This window comes from Triticum aestivum, chromosome 3B, assembly GCF_018294505.1.
Source record: "Triticum aestivum cultivar Chinese Spring chromosome 3B, IWGSC CS RefSeq v2.1, whole genome shotgun sequence".
NCBI lineage: Eukaryota > Viridiplantae > Streptophyta > Magnoliopsida > Poales > Poaceae > Triticum > Triticum aestivum.
In genome coordinates, this window is record NC_057801.1 from 632,362,188 (window position 1) to 632,373,780 (window position 11,593).

Here is an 11,593-nt window from a genome sequence, read left to right on the forward strand (position 1 = left end):
CTCGTCTCTGGTTCCAGTCACAATGCACACTGCGCATGCTCTATGGTGGGATCCACGCAATAAAACAGTATCCAAGTTCGCCTCCATGGATTCTGGTTAGCCAAACCTTGGAACACAAATTTGTTGGTACTAAGAGCAACTCCAACTAGGCGACTCATTTCGTCCGTTGGCGTCCGTTTGGGTCGGCGCGGACGCGCGTCCGTTTTTTATCCGCGGGCGATCCATTCCCGGTCATTTTTTAGCCGGATTTACGTCGACGCGGACACGAGACGAACGCACGCGCGCTTGCCTTCTCCTCCCTCCGGACCCGCTAGTCGGTGGCACATTGGCCTCCCCCCATCCAATAGCAACCACGCCTGCCTCCTTCATCCTCGCCGCCGCCGCCCATTTTTCGGGGACTCTGCCAGTTGTCGGCGCCCGCAACATCCTCTGAGCAACGCCGCCACCTCCGACGTCGCCACCGCCGTCTTGCCGCCGGGAACCGACTGCTTCCCACCCCGAGACAGCCGCGGCCGCGACCAAGCAGACGCCTCGCCGTCCCCGGCCAGATCCTCACCGGCACGCTTGTCGGACATCGGCCCGCTCGTCGGGTGCCGGCAAAGCAGCTAGATGGTCCGTGCGCGCCGCGACTCCCTTCGCCAGCCGTCTTCTTCGTCGACGCCCGCAAGCTGTTCGACAGTTTGCCAAGGTACAAAATGGACTCCGCCGACGAGTTCTTTTTTCACAATTTCCTTTGCGACTCCGACGATTCGTCGTCCGATGACGAGGAGGAGATATTGGCTGTCGTGTTGGTCCATCACCACCTCAATAGCCGGCGGCCGTTGTTCCGTGGCTCCATTCCGGGCCACCATCCAGTGTTGAATCGCAACCGGGAGAGCGGGCATTTCCTTCTTTGAAAAGACTACTTTGATACAATAAATCCGTTGTTCAAACATCAGATATTTCGCCGCCGTTTCCGTATGAGTAGGCATCTTTTCAACCGTATTAGAGAGGGGGTGGTCGGCTACGATGACTACTTCGAGTGCAAAGAGGATGTCGTTGGAAAGATTGGTTTCTCCTCTTATCGGAAATGCACTGCCGCCATCCGAATGCTTGCATACGGAGTGCCCGGTGAACTCATTGATGAGTACGTCGGTATGAGCGAGTCTACATGCCTAGAGTCCCTGTATAAGTTCTGTGAGGCTGATATTGTTGTGTTTGTCCCTGAGTACTTGAGAGAGCCGACTGCTGAAGATACAGCCCGTTTGTTGGCGATGAATGCCAGCAGGGGCTTCCCAGGGATGCTTGGCAGCATAGACTGTATGCATTGGGAGTGGAAAAACTGTCCTTCTGCTTGGCAAGGGCAGTATAAGGGCCATGTCAGGGCTTGCACTGTTATATTTGAGGCCGTGGCGTCTCAAGATCTCTGGATCTGGCACTCTTTCTTTGGCATGTCCGGATCACACAATGATATCAACGTGCTTCAGCGCTCGTCGGTGTTTGCTAGGCTTGCCGAAGGCAACAGCCCACCGGTGAACTTTACTGTCAACGGGCACAACTACAACAAAGGATACTACATGGGTGACGGTATCTATCCTCAGTGGACCACTATTGTCAAAACAATCCCCAACCCTGTCGGAGAGAAGAGGAAAAGATTTGCCTAAGAGCAAGAGAGTGCTAGGAAGGATGTCGAGCGTGCCTTTGGTGTTTTGCAATCTCGATGGGGCATCATTCCGTATCCTGCTAATACTTGGAGCACGAGAAACTATGGAAGGTGATGACTGCTTGTGTGATCATGCACAATATGATCGTAGAAGATGAGCGCCCGGAACGTCTGTACGATCAAGGGTTTCAGTTTCAGGGTGAGAATGTTGTGCCTGAGCATGGAGGGGCGGCAATGTTTGAACAATTCACTCAATTCCATCATGACATGCGTGATTGAGAAACTCACGTGCAACCGTAAAATGATTTGATTGAGCATATGTGGACTCATGTTGGCAACCAATAGATGTATCTTCGTTGGCTTGCAAAACTATGTGAGACATTTTTACCTGTATTCGGCTTGTAAAACTATGCTATTTTATTCGGTTGAAACTATGTTATTTGAATGCAAAAGCAATGCAAAAATGAGCTATTTGTTGAAATAGGGCGGCCAATCGGCCACGCCGGCAGATATGGGTCGGCACACTGGGCGCACTGCCGACCCAAATCTAAAACAGGGCGGACGCCGGGCGGGCGACCGACCCAAACGGACAAAAAGCGGACAAAATCGTCGTCCGTTTGGGTCGGCCCGTTGGAGTTGCTCTAAAGGCCCACTCCAACGCACGACCCTAAACGAACATCCCTTTTGTCCGGATTTTATCCGTTTGGATTGGTAATGGGCGACATTTGGCCGTTTTTCTGGATGCGCCGGCCTGCGTCCAATGCGCAGACGCATCTCGGCCGATTGCATGCAATTTTTTGCAAATGTAATTTTGTCAGCGGACGTAGCTCTTCATGCCAGCGGCCATAGTTCATGTCGACAACAAAGCCAGCGGCCAGTAAACATATGCGAGCCTACAAAATGGTCAAGCCCCAAGTTTCACGCCGGCAACAAAGTCAACGTCCGGCACACTATTCAGCCTTCAAAATGAACAAGTTTTCTCGCCGACAACAAAGCTAGCGGTCGGCACACTTGCCAGCCTTCAAAAAGAACGGCCATAGTCCATGGCCGAGGCCTCCGTAGTGCAGGCCTCCGGTGCTCGCAAACTTGTAGGGCGCAAACTTCCTTCGCTCATGAAAGGTTTTATGAACTATCATCCAGTTGTGGTGGAGATGGACATCACTGAAGCGGTCATGATGTTGAACGCTCGGTCTGTGGACCGTTCACAATCGCGTGCAGTCGTCACGGATATCCAGAGGCTGATTGCGGATGATCCTAGGGAGATTTCGATTACTGCTATTAGATGCTCGCAGAATAAAGTAAACCATGCTCCTGTTGTATATGGTACAAATACGCCTCGTACTGCTGTTTGGTTGGGCTCGGGTATGAGCGACATTGTAAAACTGGTAGTGGCTGACTTGCCACCTTGAGTTAATAGAAATCTCCCTTTACCCCACAAAAAAAATATCGTCCAAAAGACGAATCCTTTTTGCTCGGCACCGGTCTTGGGATCTTGGCCTATCTCCAATTCTCCATCCAATTCGCGCAAATCAAAGTGCCCGCTTCTTTGTTGTATGATCCCGTGTGAATGCTTTGTTTCCTTCTTTGTCTCTCGGCTCTTTGGGTGAGCACATCCATAAACAATGGCTCCTCCGCAATGTCGACCTCTTCTTCCTCATCTGCGCAATACATGTCATCATCTTCATGCCATGAGTTGCCATGGCCGTCGGCCTCTTCTTCTTCATGGGCATCGAAGTGGTCGGCACCATCTTGGCCGCAGTCGTCTTGGCTTTGGGTCTCGTCGGAATCGTAGGCATGGCCTTGGCCATCGACGTGGAAGGCTTGGCCACAACCCTCGTAGATGACGTTCTCCATGAACGCGGTGTAGTTAGGGTTGTCGCCGTCGGGATTGGCATTTCGTCAAACATCTTGCGGGTGTGGGAAGGTTGGCCATAGGAACCGACCAGGGCTGCTTCCTTTGCATCCTGTCGGACGACTGGCCAGCGCCACTGAACCCAGGCGTGATGTTGAGGTCGATGAAAGCCGGGGTGGCCGACCCGATCACGTTGTCGTCCAGCGACGTGGAGAACCGGGTCTAGCCATGCAGTCGAGGCAGATGAAACCCGGGCGTCTCTGGTGTTTTGGTGGAGCTCGACGACTGGTACTGCGGAGGGCGAACGGCTGACGAGCCTGTGCTCACCGCTGCCGGGCGGATGAAACCCGGGCGTCTCTGGTGTTTTGGTGGAGCTCGACGACTGGTACTGCGGAGGGCAAACGGCTGACGAGCCTGTGCTCACCGCTGCCATGGTGGCAGCGGAGAGAATGGCCGGTCCGGGTTGGCACAACCCTAGAACAAGGAGGGTCTGCGTCATCGCCGCCTGCATGGCCTTTGCGAGGATGGCCTCGTTCTGGTTGACGACAGCCTTGTGTTGCGTGGCCTACTGCATGGCCACGGCCTCGGCGGTGAATTCGGCAGCGACTTTCTTCTCTGTCGTGCCCTCCTCTTGGTTGATTCCTAGTTGAGCCACGCAAGCTCCGCTGGCGTCAGCTCCGACCGCGGTTTCTTCGGGTTGTTCTTCTTTCTCGTGGGGCGCTCGGTGGCGGTGGGGGCACCGGGTTTCTTCGGGGCGCTGGCCATGGAGGGAGGGGAGAGGGAGCGCAGGAGGGTTTTTGGGAATGGGGGGGAGTGGGCGCGGTGTGTCCCCGACAAGCGGGCCAGGGGAGGACAAGAGCGCGCGTACCGCCCATCCACACGTTGTCCATTTCGACGCAAACACGGTCTAAATTTTGGCTGGGAATGGGTCGAAATTGGACATTTGAAATGTCTGCTTGTTCTCGCGTGTTGGACCATGTTTTGTGTTCGTTTACGCAGATACGAGCGGACCATCTGTGTCTCGTGTCTAGCCTCTAATCTAGCTACAAGTGCACTTGTCTCATCTACCGCCTCTATGCTAGCTAAAAGTGCACAAACATCTACTAAATCGGGATCTATCAATATATCGATGCACTCTTCTTCCCAATACCAAAACTTGCATCCATGCTACACAATAAAATTTGAAGTTAGCACAACTAGTCAAATCTAGAGCACAAACCGAAGCTACAAAGAGCACATACCACATCGTTTAAGCACTTGATGACCACCCATCCGGGATGTTCCGGCGTTGTAGACACGCGGCGCACGACCTTTTTTGGGCAGTGGTCACACTTAATGAGTGGCAACGGTGCGCCGACGAGCTTTTGGGCTAGCACCGAGCCCAGCCGACCGCCATTCGTGTATCTTTCGGCGGACCACCAACGGTGCAGATCCGAGCGACTAGAGGAGGAGCCACTGCCTACGTGTGGCCTTGCGGCCCTGCCAGGGCCTTTCGGCCAGGTGCCCGGCCAGTCCATGGCGTGGCGCGGCCTCCCACAGTCGGGCGAGCTCAAGACCTACCGTATCCGCCCGAAATTCGGCCGGCGGGTGCGCAAACCAGGTGGCCGTGGTTGGGTAGCTCGGGGGCGCCGAGGGGAAGGGGCTAGGCGAGCGCGCGTCCGAGCTGCACAGCTGCAATGCCAGCGACGGCGGCGGCGAGGGGAAGAGTCTGGAAAAGTGAAGAAGAGTAGAGGGGATGCGACCGGAGGGAGGATAGAAAAAGGCATCCCTGTGCCACCGGCGGACGAGCCAAGGGAGGACACGCGCAGACGGCCCGCGCGTCCACGTGCTGTCAGTTTCCCCCAAAAGCGGCGCAAACTTGGGTTGGAGATGGGTCGAAAGCGGACAGAAAACGGACAAAAGTCCGTTTGCACCTACGCGCTGGGCCATCTGGTTCGTCCGTTTTACCCCAAACGAACGCACGGTGGAGTTGGCCTAACGGAGGTAGCAGTACTTTTGTTTAGGTGAAAGCGCGAAGCCCTGCACTTTCATGTTACCAAAGCAGCAAGAGGACTGAACTTTTCTTTATGAGGTCTCGTCTTCCGACTGAACTTTTCTTTATGAGGTCTCGTCTTCCAGACCGCGCAGGACGTTGAGCCCTTGATTTACTTGCAGTTGGCAGCCTAACTGTAGCAGAAATCCGCCAGAGATTTCAGGGGAAGAGCAGAGCAGCCCACCAGCTTGTTTTCACAAAGTATCCTCGTAATGATGCAAGCAGACTACAGGCTCCATCTACTGCAAAACATCCAAACCGGGCATGTGACCGGCCTCGACTATGAAAGCTGCTTTACATTACTGCCGCTTACGTCCTCTACATAATAATAAAATAAGAGCATTCACTCAACAAGCGCAAAGAAATTTAAAAAAAATGAGGTACCTCACTTGTTTACCTGTGTACTCGATTGATGATTGCTCAGACAATCTCCAGATGATGTTTCCAACATGAGACAAAAGCCAACGACAGAATTTTCACCTTTTGGTGCTCTCCTTCTTTCAACTGTCCAGCTAATAATTCGGGGGCGTCTCTGGTGCTCTCCTTCTTTCAACTGTCCAGACAAAAGCCAATCTCCAGACTAATACAATCTACCCCACATTGGATTACTCCAAAGAAAAGATATTACAGTGAAACTGGGCACATTAGAATAAAATCATCGACGCATTAGAATAAAGTGAACGTTCTGTCTTCGCTTCAAGAATTATATATTATGATTTGTGTTTGCTTCCTAGCCTAGCAATGTACAAGGGAACACTACAAGTCTACAACCACACCAAGAAGGCCTAGAGATGGTTAAGACCTAAGAGATACATCATCTTTTGTAGATGAGGATCGGTGTATTGTTAGCCCCAGAATTAGCCTACATCAAAATAGCCTGAACATGTCTCTACAAAGGTCGACATGAGGGCCATGGAATGAACAACACTGCAACGGGGGTGCTTGACGACGGAAAATCACACCACCAGACTGCACGCAAAGAATGATCACACTATACAATGATGCCAAAATGAATCAGGATCAATCAAACCAGTCATGGCGGATGCTATCTAGCCTGGATGGATTTAGGGCGTTCTGATTTATTTGGATGGCACATGCAGTCAGGGCTTGGAAATGTGTATACAGATTCATTTGCTCTTTTCATTTGAATACCCTTGGCATCGCTGTGCGATCTCATATTAAGCAGCTGGCGTTTTAATGACTTCCATCTGCATAAAAGGGGAGTGCAGTTTTAACAAAATAATACTGTAATTATGATTCCAAAAGTGAAAGATATATAGGAATATCCAGGTCGTGCAAAGTGAAGCAGTATTCTTTTACTGGCCATGAACTACAATAACATACCCGATACGCGGACTGTCAAAGAGTATGGCCAATCTTCTTTTATCAGGCTTAATTGTCTTCGAATGCCCACCATACAAGTATCTTCTATGACCAAGAAGGAAATGAGGAAAATTTCCACCTTGAGTAGTCACGAAAACCTCACTATGGACACAAACGCTGTAGTCAATAGCTGCCATCCTCGAGGAGAAATTCTGGAAAACATCGCGCTATGTTAGAGCAGCATACTTCAAAGTTCAGTAAATAAGACTTTAGAGCTCCAATTCCTACAAACCTTGAACGGAGCAAGTTCTTCATCTGATGCCAATGTTTCTTTGGTCTGTAAGAGAGGGAACATTTCAAGGAGAGGAGCCATGTTCTTCTCTGCTTTATATATTCTCCCAGAAGCCAAATAGATTGAAGTCTTATTGCTGAAACCCATTCCACGAAGCATTAACCCAACCTAAACAACATACAGCATGGACATGTAAATGACTGTAACAAAAAGAATCGGCAACAACTGCTGCTGGAATCAGACTAGATTTGCTGGAAATATAGCTTGTATTCACTTCATAATGAAATTTCTGAAGCATCTTTTGAAGCAGTAACACCAACATTACATACTAGCATACCTCCAAAGGTGTAAGTGGGCATTTCCCATTCATCCTTATTGCTCCAGGCCTTATTACACGTCCGGGCCTTGTAAATTTTCCACGCCAGCCTCTTTCCCTGGCCTCATCCAATTCCTTTTTTTCCTCATCACCACCGTCAAACACACAGCAAGAGAACGCAACCATATCCTGCAAAGACAAAAACAATGGATGACAGTTTTTGTTTTTTTTTTTGCGAATTGGATGACAGTTCTCGTCTGGTAACCATGTGCCTGCCGATATTTCACAAATGAAATTCAGACAGAAGAATGAAGAAACAGTCTTTTAAAGTAGAAGGCCAACCTCTTCAAAACGGAGATGCACTGCTACATATTTCCCGTTGTTTTCCACACTTTTTTCTCTCATTCGAGAAATTAAAGTGTCAGATAAAGCAGTGATTGGTTTAGAAAACTTTAAGGCTTCAAAGTTAGCCAGGCATCTCAGTCGCTGAACAGCAGGCGGAGCATCAACTGAAAGCCGATTTGCAAAAGGTGATATCCTTATGAGCCTATAATTTATTCGCAGACAATAGCGTTAAATGGTCATATAACAGTTAAACACAATAATATCAGAAGAACGTTTTCTTCGGAGCTGCAATAACCAAATTGGCTTTAACTCACCTTTCTTCAATCAACTTCGGAAGAACAACATCTTTGTAGTATTGAATAGGAGACCAAGCCTTTATCTTGAAATTATAAACATTACTCAAATTGTTACTAAACCGCTCCATTATGAATCCAGGCACCTTGTCAACCACTCGAACATCATTTTTCAAACGTTGGACAAAGTGGTCCTGGTCATAGATATCATTGAATTTGCTGTATCAAAAAATAAATATTAGTATCAAACCTTGGCAATTCTAGGCAAAATTAATAGGATTTGTTCATATTAAAGTTGCCCTAAGAACAATAAGTTCCGAGAAATCCCCTCATCCAAACACACCCCTGAGATTTACATTTTATGAACAGCACATTATTTTTCAGAATTGCCAGAACCTTGAAGTTCTGCATAGCTAACAAAAGGCCCATGCATGAAACACATGCCATCACAAATTTATAAAATGGAAACATGCTATCGTGTACAATAGTATATTAAGTGACACATGTATGTGTGCTAAATAAGTGACACATGTATGTGAACTAAAGCTAAAGTGACTAAGTATGTATTTGTGTAGTTATATTGATGTTTGAATCCATTGACCATAGCATGGCACTACAGCAAACAAAAACAAGGATAACAGTTCATAGCTAACAAACTGAGCTCTCTAGTGTGAATCTACCGCAATAAAATGTTAACATGATATACATGTCATCGTTTGTGAAGTCTTTTATATTGTAGAGAATGGTAGAAGTTAAGTACAGTGCAACTGTCGTTGTTCAGAAAAAGATATCAATAACCATGAATTCATTTTTGTCAACCCTAACCAAAAGACATGGTGCTAAAAGACTATATACAGATAGTGGTACGGCCTATGAAAACCCAGTAGCGTCAGCATTAAGGATTACAATCAACATGATGCATATCAAAAAGAGAGAGACCTAGGATCCCTCCAAATGCTGTGGTAGTGAAAATTTGGGATTACAAGAGTTGCGTTCAGAAAACCAGCAACTGCGACTGCATTGCATATCTGCAGAATGGTAGGAAATATCAGTGAGCAACACTTTGTACATTACAAACTTTACAATACAAATTTATTTTGGTAATTGTCACAAAGAGCAACTGATGGAAAGTACCTACCGATGTCCTTTGCTGATTCAAACCACCATTGGCCTCCACATATATGTAGCCGTTTGGTTCGGGCAAACCTACCAAAGTACATAAGTAACCAATTATTGATCTGAACTTCCTTCAATATGAAATGCTTTGTGCGAAATGGCATCTGCTATAAACTAAAATAGCAAAATAGAGCAATGCATACACTGTGGCCAAATTGTCAAATACATTAAGTACTCCCTCCGTTTCTTTTTAGTCTGCATATAAGATTTGGTCAATGTCAAACTACACAAAGTTTGACCAAATTTATGTAAAAAAAAATCAACATCTACAATACTAAAGCTATATGATATGAAAATTCATTCCATGATGCATCTAAAAATATTGATTTCATACTGTGATTGTTGATAATTTTTCTTATGAAGTTAGTCAAACATTTACAAAGTTTGACTTTGACCAAATTTTATATGCAGACTAAAAAGAAATGGAGGGAGTATATCGTTTTCCAACTATTAACTTTTGAAGGACTCATACCAGGGCAATCAAACATAGAAAATGTGCTTACGACAAATCAGAGAACGCTCAATTGTAAATGTGCAGAAAAACAAAGATAAGTTTCGTTGAACTTCATCAAGCCATATATCATTAGAATGATACCAGTACATGAAATTAGAAACGCAGAGAAATATTCAGAAGTTTTGAATTGACATACCATAGGTATTATTGCTTATGCAAGGTTGCGAAACACCACCTTTGTAAGCATGCCGCCATACAGTTGCTAGCTACAAAAATGTAGCAATATGAGAATACTAGTAACACATGTATGTGAACTAAATAAGAGACAGAAATAGGTAACACAATGCAGCAAAAAAACGTATCTCATAGACAGATAGAACAAAATACTAATTCTCTTATAGCATACAACATGAACATGAGCTACTACTGAAAAAAAGTCCTTAGAAATTGAGAGGCCATCAGGTATACACAAGTTTCATACACTTGAATAATATGAAAAGCCATGTTCGACCAGATGCTCCTAACCATGTGCATTGTGTACACACATTCATAAGATTCAACTTTTAAAAGCAGTTGTTTTAGACCAGCAGAATTGCAGACTGTTGGATGGATAGTTCACATCGAGTTTCCATAATTCCGTTCAATTAACAATATGTGATGCCGCAATATTTACAACATTTCGGCACATGCTATTGCTTGAGGCAGCTAATCTGACAAATTGTCAAACCGCAATTATCTGATTCTGACCAAGATACACATCTTCTCCCAGTTGACAAAAATACTAGCGCCCCACCGAATCTGAAGTATGTTTCAACCTTCAACTGGTGAAACACCATTTATTTGCCCTGTTATCCACCCTCACATACATTTCCACAATTGTATTGTAGTAATTCTGCAGCAATTGGAGGTAAAACTAACCCATAACTGTCCTAAGACTCCTAACCAGCACGCACCACATAAAGCAAACGAGTATACACACCACTGGCCACAAGCACAAAACGACATGGTTCGGTGTCTGAAGACACGCTGAAAGTCAGCTCACGCACAATGATCCAAGCACCCAACGCCGCAGCTACCACAATCCGAGCATCGACAGAACTCGCTCGTCACCCAAATCCAGTAAACACTTTGATCGCAAACGCAAAGTATTAGCCCAGCGGGCCCGGGCCAGAGACGAGCAGGGTGAAGGGGAAGCGCGGCACTCACCGCGTCCGTGGCGTTGTCGGCGTCCATTTCGGGGCGCAGGCGGGCGTACAGCTGCGGGCTGCGGTAGAGCGAGCCGGGCACGGGGCGGGAGATGATGCGGGGCACGCTGTCGAGGGAGATGGAGCCCATGTAGAGCAGCATCGCGGCGACGTAGAGCAGCGGGGCGAAGAGGAAGACGGCCTGCCGCCGCAGCAGCGCGGCGAGCACCGCCCGCGCGGCCCGCCGCGCCGCGCCTCCCCCTCCCGCCGCCTTCCCCGCGCCCGCGCCGCCCTTGGCCGACGGCCTCCTCCCCCACGCCCGCCGCGGCGACGACGGCGGGGACGCCGCCGCCCCCGCCCCCGCCCCGCCGCCGCCGAGGCTCCCCAGGCGGCTGTACGCGTGGTGCTGCATCGAAGCCCCCGGAACCCCCCGCAGCAGCACAGGCGGCCGCGGACCGCTCCGGCTCGGGGCTGGGGCCAGAGAGCGCTTTGCCAGCCCAGGACTCGCGCCGCGCGGCCGATCGGGTCTGAGCTGAGCGGCGGGCGACGCCGAGGGAGGGGAGAGGGGGAGGCAGAGGAGAGAGGAGGCGCTGCTATGCTGCGACTGTTCAAAGAGGGGGAGAAGGGGGGGGACGCGCAGGGCGTGCGGGTGGGCGGTGGACCTCCTTCCTTCCTTCCTTCCTT

The 11,593-nt window shown here is 48.7% G+C and overlaps 1 protein-coding gene across 3 annotated transcripts; it reads right to left on the minus strand.

The window, feature by feature from the left end:
• Positions 1-6,198: 6,198 nt before the first annotated feature.
• Positions 6,199-11,583, minus strand: LOC123071378 (protein ESMERALDA 1). 3 transcript variants are annotated; one of them, XM_044494918.1, is made up of 10 exons: positions 10,932-11,583; positions 9,922-9,991; positions 9,234-9,301; positions 9,035-9,123; positions 8,117-8,314; positions 7,800-8,004; positions 7,479-7,646; positions 7,142-7,309; positions 6,871-7,061; positions 6,199-6,734 (listed from the first exon to the last, which is right to left on the minus strand). In XM_044494918.1, exons 1-10 carry the CDS (start codon positions 11,319-11,321, stop codon positions 6,572-6,574), a joined length of 1,710 nt encoding a protein of 569 aa, XP_044350853.1. In that variant the 5' UTR covers positions 11,322-11,583; the 3' UTR covers positions 6,199-6,571. The 3 variants fall into 3 exon arrangements, with proteins under 3 accessions (XP_044350853.1, XP_044350855.1, XP_044350854.1); XM_044494920.1 differs by having other exon boundaries at positions 9,922-9,987; positions 10,932-11,487; XM_044494919.1 differs by lacking the exons at positions 9,922-9,991; positions 10,932-11,583 and adding an exon at positions 9,415-9,454.
• Positions 11,584-11,593: the final 10 nt, after the last annotated feature.